Raw genomic sequence first — 13,071 nt, forward strand, 5'->3', positions numbered from 1 at the left:
TTGTGTGGCTCTGGATTTCGATATAAAAAAGCATTCTGTACATAGAAGAGGCTTCTGCGTCTCAAAAAGCGTTTCCTATAAAAGACCTTCGTTCGGTTCTCTTACCTCGAGGATTTCGATAAAAAATAACTCTGGATCTGGCCCAAGCCATTGGCCTCCTCACATTAGCTGAAATCAAGTGCTGCTCTCCTCTGGTATGGTACGAAGAGATGCAGTTCTTGTATGTAGTATTTATTTGTTGTAGTTCCGAAGGCCCCCACTGAAGTCGATTCTCGGTTTATGGCTTCATAAATTGTTGCATTTCTCTACAAACTCTGCACTGTATATAGAATCATGGTACTTCATTTGAACGTATTGCCTTTCTTGGGGTGATTTTGGGGGTCCTCGTGTGTCTTTCTGATGGGGGCGGCGGCTCGCAAATTAGCATCACGAACTAGCGAAGTTTACCTTCGCTATTTCTAGCTCAAATATGGGCCTGCCCTTGCCTGTCGCCAGCCGCGTTTTGCGCTGCGAACACTAACCAGTAACTGCTGCTGCGTCTTGCCAATCAGCAATTGAACAATTGGCCAACCAAATATACTACAATCTTTTCTTTCAGCTTCCTCTCTTCGCTCGCAGATCTCCTTCGAACGCTCCACCCTGTGCAAGCAATGCGCCATCGGACTATGCCGTAACGAAGAACAAAAAAAAGGAGACACCTACAGGCAAGTCGCTACAATCCAATTGCGCGCGTGGAACGAACAAACAAAGCGCGCCGGCAGGTATTTTGCTGCTGTTGCCATATCGACTGGGCCAGCCGAACGAGTGCTGCATTCCTCTGGAATATTGCATGCAGCAAGCATGGAGACGACTCACCGGTCAACCTCGGTCCTCATCCCAAATCGATTCGACTCAAAACAAAAGAATCACAATTCTGCTTCTTCGTCATCGTCATACCGCACAGATGTCCCACCGGAAATCCCACCGTCGCCGACTCTGACGAACCCTGACATGATCCTTCCAGATGACGGCGAACGTCAATCGTCGACGCCCTCGCCGCCGTTCCAGTTCTCTTCCTCCGACTCCCACATGCTGCAAGCTCCTGGTGGAGACGCCTACTACCATTCCAATGGCTCGTCATATCGCCCTCCGCCGCCCAGATGGACGTACGATGGCCACGGTCGACCTCTGTCTGACATTGGGGAGGAAGATTTTCAGCCGTCACCCTCTTCCGGAGGCAGATATACCTCCGACAGGTATCCTGGAAAGTCGGATTCTGACAGTATTGGCTCTGGCTCGACAATTAGCGTCGGCAGTCAGCAACGACGACGACAACAACAACAACAACAACAAGAAGAAGAAAATGTGCGCACCGCAGAACCTGGGGACCACGAGACTGATCTAGACTCTAAGCGTAATAGCCTCGTTAGTCAGAGAAGTATAGAGCGTGCGCGCGCCCAGGCCGGTGATGCTTTAGCTTCCGGACCATTGCAGTCGTCCGAAGAAGAGAGCTCCTCTGCTATCCTGAGCAGCGAAGCGGAGCGCATTCTCGAGAATGCGAAGCGAAGGCTAACCGTAAGTCGTGCTTTTCCTACTCTAAACATAAAGGCTCTTATCTGACAAATCCCCAATAGTTGATGGAGGGAAATCTCACTCGCGCTCGGTCGTCAATGCGTCTAACCCAGACTCCTTCTCCTTCTCCCAACTCATCTGGTCACTTACTCCCGACGCGCAACCTCCAGCCGGCTGGGGAGCTATACCGATCTATATCTCAGACTGACCGCAGGAGCTCGCTACTTCGACCACGTCCAGTATATTATACTGCACAAGAAGGGGGTCACTCGCGGGGCCACAGCGAGACTAATATCTCGTCAGCAGACAACTCCAACCCTCCCACGATTCACCCCTCGCGCTCTATGAGCGCACTAGCATCTTCTAGCTCTTCACGATACGAGGCCGCAGAACGATCGTTCCCGTACAACGCCGCAGAAAACAATGGCTATACTCAACCAATGTCCGGTCAGAACCCACCGTCAATGCAAGACTTTCTCCGAGAAGACGAGCTTCGCAGAACAAAATATTATAATTCCGATATCAATGGATCAGCGGGGTTGGGTATTTCCTCTTCCAAGACTATGCCAAAAATGGCGTCCATGGATGACTTTAATTCTGCGTATCCACCGGATGACCCTCCGTCTCGCGCGCAGTCGCAGTTGCAAGTTCGTGATCTGAAAGACCAAGCTGCAGGGCTCAGGACAAAAGTCGCGCTTCTAAAAGTCAAGACGCAAGAAGATAGCCTTCGGCGTCGAAGTTTACAGAGCTTGCGCACGCCAAGTCCATTTACAGCAGCTGATCGATGGTATTCCAGCACATTGGAACATGGCAATTTCGATGCCACATACGGATGGGTTCCTGAAGCAGGAATCACACAGGAGGGTAGTAATGGGCAGAGTTTGAGCAGTGGCACTAGCGAAGTCACAGTTGATGTTCCGGCGGAATCACAGATACGCGAGAACACGGCTGAAGCGCTGCATCAAATAGATGATCAGTTTACATACGAGACTGATGAAAATTCTATGCTAGAAAGCCACTATGAAGACGCAGAAGAAGGTGGATATGACGAGGAGCAAGAGCGAGATATCGATCGCAATGCGCTGAATAGGATCTTGAATGAACCCTACGATGATGATGATGATGACCACGATGACGGTAGTGATATCTTCGAGGACTTTCCCCCTGGAAATCCCCCGGAAGCAACGCCTCATGAGGAGCGTGAAGACGCATTCGATTATGAGAATTTCTACCTTCACAGTGCCCTGGGGACATATTCAAGATCGAAAATGCGAAGGCGCAGCTACGATTCTACGGGTTCAAATGAAACTACGAGACCCTTGCAAGACCAGAGAGCTGGCAGACATAGTCGCAGCGGAAGCGGTGACTCGGTATCAACATTCGCAACATTTGCTACTGCGACTGAAAACGCCTATGATGGTGATCAAGATGATGCTCTGCATGCGATCGATCGAATAGTCGATGGCTGGGATGAAGAAAATGAAGAAGATGGTAAGTAAATGATTACCTGCGCTTCTCGTTTGCTGTGAAATTACGTTGACTAACACCTAATAAAAGCATCAACTCCCGTCCAAAGTCGTAGAGCCACGGTGATAAGCAGGGTTGATGAACCGCGTTATCTTGCGGCAGCAATTCGTGATGAAAGTCCCCTCACTCCAACAAGGTCACAGTTCGGTCCAGCAGCAAGGGGGTTCATGAAAGGCCGTGATGTATCAACGCCATCAACTCCTATCGATGCATTCATGTCATCACTCTCGCGGCCATCGTCGTCCAGACCGCCATCGAGTTTGAAAGCAGACGACACCAGGTTATTGGAACAAGTTTTCGAAAGTTTAGGGAAAGTCTGCACCGAATTACAAGAACTCACCCTCGCGGCCCCTTCTTCTGACATTGACATTGGCGATGGGAGTAGCAGCGGTAGCGGCAGTGGTAATACACCAACCGCCGATCCAAAATATATTCGCACGTTGCGCAGGAGACTTGATGCTGCTCGACGTGTACTTGATGGCCAACTTGATTCGGATGCTTAGATGATACACCAAATTCGTTCTGGGTTTTCTTCGCTTCACTTACTCTGTCCGAATTATGTTGTGACTTGTAACTTTTTTGATTTGATTGAACCTTGTCCCCCTTCATGTTTGGTAACGATACCCTTTCTTATTCTCCTTTGCCGTATACCATTTACACTTTTGTTGTTTGTTCCTTGCACCCCTTTTGTTCGTGATATACCCTTTCTTGTTCTTTTGCCAAGCTCAACCTCGAGATATGTCTTTTCTAGACCGTATAGATCCGGTTGATGGACAGTTGACTATAAAATTCAGGACGGGTTCTAGATGTGATATCACTTGATGGTATTATATCATGGGAGACAATTAGATGTTACTTACATCTGCATGTGTCCAAAAGTTATACCAAGGTGGTTATCCTGTTGTGGATAAAGGTTGCGTCATGCAGCCTAGGTAGAAACGTCACTTCCATATGAGTCTCTATAAGTATAATATGTATATAAACACTCATTGAAAAGATCTGTAGACTAGTAATAACATATTTTGATACAATTCATATACGAACGATATAAAGCAGAATGATACCGAAAACAGCATCCCGCTCCCCCTCCATTGCCTCTTCTCTAGCCGACTTTCTCAACACCCATTCAGACCTGCATCTCGGCGGCGAAGGGGACTTCCACCAGGAGCGTAGACACCATTTAGAAGTCCTTGGATTCCATGCTTTGCCAGATGACATGAAGGCGCCGATTGGACAGGTGGAGTATACGGCCGTGAAAGGGCCGCATGGGACGATTCCAATTCGCTTGTTCCACCCAAAAGCCAAAGCTTCCATAGACGGGGGCCAAGCAGCCGCGCTGGTGTATATGCATGGAGGAGGCTACACAGTTGGCTCGGTAGATGAGTTTGAGAATGGATTGAGGTTGGTTGCTGAAGCGGCGGGTGTGAAGGCATGTCAATTCAATCGATATGTACACTATAAGGAAGAAAAAAAAGAACTAACAGACAGCCAGACCATCGGCGTTGACTACCGCCTCGCCCCTGAACATCACTTCCCAACACAACTAGACGAATACTCAGCCGTAATCGACTGGGCGCAGGGTCCCGAGGGTCAACGCCGCGGAATCAACCCCGATCTCGTCTACGGAGGCGGCGATTCCGCCGGGGGCAACATGACCGCCGCACTCGCTCTGCGCCGTCAGGACCAAGGACTCAAGAACATGGCTGGCCAGATCCTTTTGTATCCCGAGGCCAGGATACCATTCGACACGCCGGCGGCCGAGGAGAACAACACCGGCGGGAGTCTGTATCTGGTATGCAATGGGATTTTTAGCTTTGCGGATCATTATCTGCCCAAATCGCCGCGCGACAAAACATACCCGCCGAGTCACCGGTATGTGAGTCCCGGTATGCAAAAAGTGGAGGACTTGCAGAAAGATCTCCCTCCTGTCGCGCTCTTTACGTGCGGATGGGACCCGCTGCGAGATGTCGGGGTTGAGTACGGGAGCAAGCTACAGGAGGCAGGCGTGCGTGTTAAGTGGCACCATTATGAGGATTTGACGCATGGCTTCTTGCAGTTTGCGCCGTGGTCCAGAGAGTGCATGGAGGCTACGATGGATGTGGCGAGGGAGTTGAAGAGGTTGGCTTATGGTTCGCGGTTTCAATAGCTGAACAGAAGAGATGTGAGAGTTCCATCCATGTCCTTCAAATAAGTGTACTTGGGGAGAGTACCATTGTACATACCACGAGTCAGTTCCTGTCCAACTTGGTATCCTTTCGGACTTATTTAAAAAGATCATTATCTAAAGAAGTACGTGAGACAAAAAGAAAATGGTATAAATTGGAATTAATACACGGACAATAATCAAGAAGAACAAGAAGAACAAGAAAAGAAAGACGGCCACCACAGACCACGCTCGTTAATAAAACAGACCGGATAAGTAGACGTACACTCAGTAGACATAACATTAGTTACCGAGTGTTTCATAAGAAGACATTGACCAGAACATGGCAGTTTCGAGGATAGAGGAAAGAATGCTAGAAGAGCCTTCTTAAGCCGGTGGTGGAGGTAACAGAACTTTAGCCGCAAGCTTCAAATCCAAAGATCGTGAGTCAGTGGGATCGAATTGGGCGTGTTGGCGTTGTTCTAAGAACATGGCTATTAAGGGGAAAATAGGGTTCATTAGTTTTTGCAGGAGAGCAAAAGAAAAATTGAGCTGTACATTGTAAACTTACGTTGAAGTTGGATTTCTTCAAACCAATGGATAGCATTGGGATCACTGTTTTCAGCAGCTTTAAGTAAACCGGTTTCTGAACTGACAACGGTCTTTGGAGGCAGTCCTCGCATCCGAAGAAGCATATGGAGAATCTCAGAGAACTTGTCGCCTTGATTGGCATAGTATTGTGGACGCCTATCGAGAGGCCACTGTTAAAAATCATAGTATTAGTATATGCATATTTGAAAATCGGACAATTGTAATCGGAGATAGACTTACGCGTCCCATGAATTCCTCATTCTCCCAACTGGTAAATAACCAGCAAGCACGCTCCACACAGTTGAGAAGAATTACCGATACCAAAAATGTTTCGAACCAGCCGCTGGAGTGGCGTTGTAGAAGTCGACGCTCGAGTTCGTTCATCACACTCTTACTTAACACGCTGGCGCGCTTCTCAACACCAGCACGAAGCTGGCTGGATATGAGATTATAAGACTCGGTATTGCTGTTGCGATCAATCGGCACGCGGCTCACATCGGTTGGCGTAGCTAATGTGTCCACATTGGTTGGTGGTAAGAGCTGATGCACGAATAATTTCCATTGCAACTCTGAATCCACTAAGACATGGGTTGCAAGCCATAGCTCCACAACGCGTTCGAGGAGAGTATCCTATATGTTGGTTAGATAATTGAGCATTGAATGGCACAATTTTTCTTTGACTTGCCTTTTTCTCCTCGGCTAGATGAGCTGCTAGCGTTAGGGTTGATTTTATGACCGGCGAAGGTTCGTTTTCAATGAAAGTTGACTGCAACTTTTTGATATAGACCTCGCATTTTCCCAGGATGTCATCTGCATCGCTATCAAGCATGTACAAGTCATGAGTAGACCCCTGAAAGTGACCATCCTCAACCAAAGCCTGTAGCTGAGGATCAATGGGTGATAAGCTAGCTTTCTGACTAATAAGAGTACCAAAAGTCACATAAAATGGGGCGTTGTCAAAATGTGTAGCTTCCACACGACCAACATAGATCTCAAATTTTGTTTGTGCTTGCATTGCATTAACGTCATGGAAGGCGAGTGTGGTGTGAAGGCCTTGTAGACGTGTTAGTCTAGAAGCAATTCGTATTACGTGAGGGTAATGATCATAGTCCTACCAGCTCCATATAGTTCACATTCTTCAAAAAGGCGTGTTCTAATGCATGGTTGTTTCCACAAGCGGGCACTCTCAACAGATGCACATGTGCTGCACGGAGAATCTCCAGAGCACTAAAAGAATATTTTTAGTTAGAAATAGAACAAATAAAGAAAGAGAGAACATGTTAGGTTTTATCTTACAGGCTTCTTAAGCATGCGGCAGCGAATGCATGCACCTCTCTTGCGTACTTCCTGAACCTCCTTTCTACGGTCTGCAGTGAACCTTCCACGAACTTTGGGTTTTGTAGGCTTGGATGATCCAAAATCATTGACAAACCCCTTGGTAGGAGGAGTATTGGGGTTCATTGCAATTGGACGAGGGTAGGATGCAGCCCGTTGAGTCGCTGTCAGGGAGGGGTCATGACCCTGCAAGCTATCTAGGAGGAACTGATCAGTGCTAGACAATTGCTGTTCCACCCATCCTGTCCCAACACGTGGAAGACCATCTGCTAGCTCACTGTCCATGGCGAGACTTTGCGAAGCCATTTCACTGGCAGACGCCGCAATCATTGATAGCTGCGATGAAGACTGGCGTCCACTACCAGTTGCATCAGCCGAAAGAGTATCGTTATTTTGCAATGAAGGCGATGCAGATGGGCCGCGCTCTCCAGAACCATCAAGTGAGGCAGCAGCAGCAGCAACTACACATCAAATTCGTTTAGTTGGCCAATGTAATGTAGACTAGACACAACAAACTATATTACAGACGGACTTACCACCAGCGAGCATCATCTCGTTGTTACCATCTTCTTGTGTTTGAGTTTGAAATGCTTCGGCCTCAAGCGCGGGATCAATCATGATAGTCTTGCCGCCAACAGTCATCGGTTGGGTGAAGCGAATGGCGCGGCGCTTTGTCTGGTCAGATGCGCCAACCCGTCTCGATGCCTCGGCCAACACATTAAGGCCATCGAAGGCTGGCCGCGTCGAGTACGGTAGATTGGAATCTTTCCCCTGTTGCTGGAGTTTGGCTAGCACGGCCGCTTTGTTTGGGTCCGAGTCGTCAAGAGCGGGGAGGTCGTGGATACGCATGACAATTGACTGACGAGCCGCCATGGAAAGCGCCTGACACTTCTTCACCAAGTGAGTCGTAAGGCTATCAATGCGACCCTTCGGAAACTTTTCACCGCAAGCTTTGCAAGTATGTTGATACCGATTGCTCGCGTCTTCGAGCTTGGGACCGCGCGTGAAATACTCGAGAATTAACTGGTTCGGTTTGCGACCCATTGTTGCGAGGCAACTCGACTAACTGTGCGAGGATGGGTTACCGATCAGGCAGGACGTAGGCAAGAGAAAAAACGAAACTGCACATACAGTAGCTGTACGACGTCAACCGGAAGGCACCTGTGATAGGGCAGTAGGACGCGTAATATGCCGTGAATTGAGGGGCTCGTGACGAATATATGGATATAAACAGCAGCACAGATAAAGAACGCGAGGTGAGTAAGTGGCTCAGTGACAAGAACTTGACGCGGTGGCGAATGACAACGGTGGACGGACGACACACGAGGGGGTGTCGTCGGGACAAAGAAGACGAACAGGGCAGCTCAGGGAGCTCTTCCAGGAGGGACAATGGCCGTCGAAGAAGGCGACTTTTCGTCGAGATGAATGCAGGCTTCACGAGCGAACAGTGAATATTTTGACGGGCAGATCGAGGGTGGAAAAAGCAAAAGCAACGGCAAAAGCGAGGGCGGTCTGGCGCAAAGTCAAGCAGATTGCTTAGTCAGGCACGTTCCGCCTCGCGCTGACTGGCTGGCCGCCTTCCCTGCCGGGACTTGCCGGCTCTCACCGCAAAGGCAGGCGCGAGGCGGTGATTGCCGTGCGGGCACCGCCTTCGCTTTGGGGATAACGTGTGCATCTCCAGGTTCCTATCCTATTCTATATTCTATCCTATGCTGTCCGAGCCTACCATTCCATCCGCGCTGCTCTTGGAGCGCCGCCCGCTCACCGCTTCGAGCCCATGGGCCTGAGGTCATTGGTCGTGCAGCTGCAACGCCGCGCATACTCGCTGACCGACGACGATTGAGGCTTGGGGCGGCACGACCATGATACCTACGCCCAATCATGCTGGAAACCGCTATGTCAGTCACGAGAGGAACGGAGCAAAGTCGCCCGTCTACGTGTTATACACGGTATTTATCACTCATGCCCCACGCCAGGTTTCAGTGCTCGAGCGCATGCCCAGGCAAAATGAATCGTCTCCAGAGAGAAGCCTGCGAGTTTCTGCGCTTCCAAGGGCTCTCTGCATATGTGCATCATATGTGTCCGGTCAGATGATTGCATCTAAAAGGGCGCGGGCAAGGCTTTCGTGAGATCCGGAACGGTTCATATAGAAAGAAAGAATAGTGTAAGAATGGAAGCAAAGCTCAAGTTCCATTGGTTCAGCTCCTCAACTCCTCATTTAGATATGCAGACATTATTATATACACACGTAAGAGAACTGAATGACCTAGCAGATACGATGTTCTGGTGGACGCCACGGCACACCGAGGATTTCCAAGATGTGCTTTTCATCTTGCCCTTCGAGAAGACTACCCTCGGTGACCTTGACCTGGCCTGCACCGCGGAGAACATCTTTGTACAAACCCCGCTGGTTTAAACGCATCCCCTTCTTTCTCGCCAATAACCGCAAACTCCGGTTAAAAATGTCATTGCCAGTGAAGTACAGCAAGGCTGCACCAATCTCGCTTCCTGGCACAAACAAAAGGTCGATTCGACGCCAAATTTCGGTGTCGGGCAGAGCCGAAGCTCCATGCCATTTGGAGCCGTCACCGCGCGAAGTTGCAGCCAGGCTGACTTTAAGAAACCCCTTTTGAGTAAGTGTGGGTACAACGTTCTCTATCATAAGATCTCGTATGTATTCTAGGGTGCCGGTGTTCTTGGTGATTAAGACATCAATATCACCACAGTCTGCAGCGCCGCGACGATAAGAGCCTGCTACTATGACTTCCATATCTGGATCTATCGCTTGGACTGCAGCCCGAACGATGTTCGCATGCACCGCTACTTCTGCTCGCGGAATGCGCTGTTGGAAGTCATGGTACCGTTCTACTCCGATTTTCTGGTTTGCGGTCAATTCGGCCATTGTCTTCAGGTCTTCTAGAGATCTGTAACCCTTAGCGACCCATTTTGACGCTTGCGCAAATCCTGCGCCATAGACGCCAATGAAGAGCTGTAAGGATCTGTCCTCAGGAGTCGAGTTGATATTTTCCAATCGGCGCAGGCGGTCAGTGGAAACAATTTCCTCGATCTTGTCTGCAAGTCGCTGCCCAATGCCACGAATGCCCAGAGCCTGTGCTTTCGTGCAGATTTGGGTATCTTGTTGTTTCAATGCCGTAATCGCCTTTCGATATGCCATCGTACGCCAGTTATCAGCAGTTCTATCATAGTAGTCTGCCATTTTCTGCAGTGTCTCTATGGTTCTAGCGTTAGGATTGCTGCTTATGGAAGTCCCATCGTGTTTCTGCATGCAAGTGAAGCTTTTCTGCCATTCGTGAACCTTATCGTCCGATTTATTCTCAGGGCCATCCGAAACCCCTGCACTTGGACCGACTTCAATTGCCGAGTCGAGCGCCACTTCGTAGTCAGGTTCATCTAGGGGCTTTGAGCCGTTAGTTTGGATGTCCACGAGTTGGAATATCGTCCAATCTTACCAAGTCACTAGCCGCTTTGACTTTTTGAATCAGCACATCCAAAATATCAGGCTTTTGTTGTTCCGATCGACGGAATCCATCTTCTTGCTGGACGGTTGTTGATGCTAAGTTGCTTGTCAGGGTATCTTCTTTCTGACTGGGCGTCAAAGCGCGCTTGTCCCGTCGCCTATATCCTTTGATCGGCAGGGAGCCGTCTGACGTTGTTTTGGATTCAACTGGAGCAGCTCCGCTGGCTGATGTTGCTGGATTGCCATCTACCCTAAACCGGAGTTGGGTAACGCGAAGAATTGTGCCAAATCCGATGCAGTCAGAGATATAATGTTGATTAACAAGGGTTACGCCGCCCTGTAATTTGCTCAGTGAATTCGGTCGAGAACGGTGATTCTTTGGATGATACTTACAGAAAGCTGGTCAGGCGTGAGTACTTTGAGAACTTCCTTATAATCAAGTCCTCTGTCTACAATCACATGAGTGATATTCGCGGACCATGCCTGAGCCCACGATGCTCCGTACTCCTGCGACCTTTGGATTCGCAGCTTCCGATCCGGAGCGATGCTATTGTTAGGTATGAAGAAGAATGTCAACCCTTTGAAAATCTGATTCGATTCCGGGACACTCTGCAACGACATCGCTCGCCGTTTCTTACAAGCCTTGGGTCGTCCAGACGGGGCAGCTTCTGCTGGTCTCTTTGTCGTGCTCTCATTATGCTTTTCAAGCAGGTTGTTAACACCGGTGGAGGAGTGTATCGTCATGGTGTCATTCGCGCTGGCCTCTGAAACTGAGGAGGGATGTGCTAGCTTCGAAGTCCCGCTCAGCTTAGAAATAGGCGCCCTGTCAAGAGAGTCTCTGACAAAGGGAGTCCCAGCAAGAGCGGGCCTATGCTGTCCATCGTCGCTGACATAGTCCAGGCTATCTAGGTCCCGGAAAAAGGCGCTCTTATTTAAAGTCATGATCTCTGTCCCTCGGCTGCGCACACGAGGCAGCTCCTGCAGGCTGTAGCAGGAGCCATATGAAGATGCTGCCTAGATCTTTCCCATGCGGAATGCATTTTCATTGGTAGCAAGGAGTGGTACGAGTGTAATTTCCATTTGGTACTCCTGCCTCAGGCTCTTTATTCGGCATTCGTAGTGGGGCCAGTAAAACGGCATGCGATTGGTTGAAGTACTCCATATGCACGTACTACACCTCCGTCCAATCAGAGACCGCCCGTGCGCAGGCCGCAATAGCCAAATTTCCAACGCTGTATACACTACGATTGATAGCTGGCTACCAGGCAACCACTGCGCCAGCAAGTCTAGACAGAATGCTCGCTTTTGAATCGCGTCTCTCCGCCATCCTCCGAGACTACCGCTGCATTCGGTGTCAAACCCAGGCGGCATGGATCTCCGTGCGGAACAAGAGCACGACACCCAGTTCGCAACCGCCTGCGAACAATAAGCAGGAGGATGTACAGCCTGTTGAACTTGACCGCCCAATTGGCATGCCCTATCCTCCATTGCCAGGGCAGAATACGGGAATTGACAGTCGGTCATTGAGAGAACGCCGTGACGATTTCGTGGACTACCAAAAACATCTCCAGCGACGGAAGGAACTGTAAGCGCTCGACCCTGTGTTGAGGGTACCACATTCCTTTGCCAATCACTGTTTGTTATTGACTAATTACCTTCTCACTATCGCGACAGAACGAGACAAGTTGCGAAACCGTATTTTAGAGAGTGGTCGAATCTGCGATACAACGAAGGCAAAACGTTCAAGTCGAATCCACGAATCTTTAAACAAGACAAATCCCTATTTTTCCCAAACCTCTACGGCACAACGCTAGCATCGCCATCCAAACCAAAAGATACAACCGATGTGCTGAAAGGGAAAGTCTCGGTTGTGAACCTCTTCTCGAGTCTATGGGCAGAGCAACAAGTGGCCACATTCACAAACCCAAAACAAAACCCAGAGCTGCATAAGACACTCGCGGCCGAGTCGTCAACAGCCCAAAGGGTAGATATCAACCTGGAGGAAAACGCAATGAAGGCATGGCTGGTCAAACTGTTTATGGGAAGCATGCGCCGAAAACTGCCCGTAGAGCAACATGAAAGATATTTCCTCGTTCAAAAGGGCATGACGGAGACGATTAAACTATCTATCGGAATGCTGAACACAAAGGTTGGATACGTATATCTTGTTGATGAGTTTGGCCATATCCGTTGGGCTGGCAGTGGATCTGCAGAACCGGGAGAGAAGGAATCTCTGAATGCGGGGCTTTTGAGACTGATTGACGAGAGGAAGAGACGCTCAAGCGGAGAGGATAAATCAGTTCCGTCAAAACCAAGGGTAGTCTCAACGCCTAGGCTGGCGTGAAGCGATACTGCATAAACGATCTCTCATGTGCTAATCAAAAGTGGCTGGCATTTGATGAGACACGACTGACATTCAGTGCCTGTTAACAAATATTGAAACCCA

General features: G+C 49.3%; 5 protein-coding genes across 5 annotated transcripts; 3 read left to right on the forward strand and 2 right to left on the reverse strand.

Annotated features, from left to right (window-relative positions):
* Window positions 1-840: 840 nt before the first annotated feature.
* Window positions 841-3,581, forward strand: UA08_04479 (hypothetical protein; the record flags this gene model as incomplete). The annotated part of the gene is made up of 3 exons (XM_020266994.1): window positions 841-1,554; window positions 1,614-3,042; window positions 3,109-3,581. 3 exons carry the CDS (start codon window positions 841-843, stop codon window positions 3,579-3,581), a joined length of 2,616 nt encoding a protein of 871 aa, XP_020119980.1.
* Window positions 3,582-4,135: 554 nt separating this feature from the next.
* UA08_04480 (hypothetical protein) lies at window positions 4,136-5,224 on the forward strand (the record flags this gene model as incomplete). Its single annotated transcript, XM_020267005.1, has 1 exon — window positions 4,136-5,224. The coding sequence occupies one exon, from the start codon at window positions 4,136-4,138 to the stop codon at window positions 5,222-5,224; it is 1,089 nt and encodes a 362-aa protein (XP_020119979.1).
* A 384-nt stretch (window positions 5,225-5,608) lies between these two features.
* UA08_04481 (hypothetical protein) lies at window positions 5,609-8,191 on the reverse strand (the record flags this gene model as incomplete). Its single annotated transcript, XM_020267016.1, has 7 exons — window positions 5,609-5,715; window positions 5,793-5,982; window positions 6,053-6,442; window positions 6,549-6,865; window positions 6,928-7,039; window positions 7,109-7,608; window positions 7,684-8,191. 7 exons carry the CDS (start codon window positions 8,189-8,191, stop codon window positions 5,609-5,611), a joined length of 2,124 nt encoding a protein of 707 aa, XP_020120253.1.
* A 1,222-nt stretch (window positions 8,192-9,413) lies between these two features.
* Window positions 9,414-11,567, reverse strand: UA08_04482 (hypothetical protein; the record flags this gene model as incomplete). Its single annotated transcript, XM_020267027.1, has 3 exons — window positions 9,414-10,565; window positions 10,618-10,962; window positions 11,019-11,567. 3 exons carry the CDS (start codon window positions 11,565-11,567, stop codon window positions 9,414-9,416), a joined length of 2,046 nt encoding a protein of 681 aa, XP_020120252.1.
* Window positions 11,568-11,920: 353 nt separating this feature from the next.
* On the forward strand, window positions 11,921-12,969 carry UA08_04483 (hypothetical protein; the record flags this gene model as incomplete). The annotated part of the gene is made up of 2 exons (XM_020267038.1): window positions 11,921-12,210; window positions 12,300-12,969. The coding sequence occupies 2 exons, from the start codon at window positions 11,921-11,923 to the stop codon at window positions 12,967-12,969; spliced, it is 960 nt and encodes a 319-aa protein (XP_020119978.1).
* Between the last annotated feature and the right edge of the window lie 102 nt (window positions 12,970-13,071).

This window comes from Talaromyces atroroseus (assembly GCF_001907595.1).
Source record: "Talaromyces atroroseus strain IBT 11181 chromosome Unknown scaffold_5, whole genome shotgun sequence".
NCBI lineage: Eukaryota > Fungi > Ascomycota > Eurotiomycetes > Eurotiales > Trichocomaceae > Talaromyces > Talaromyces atroroseus.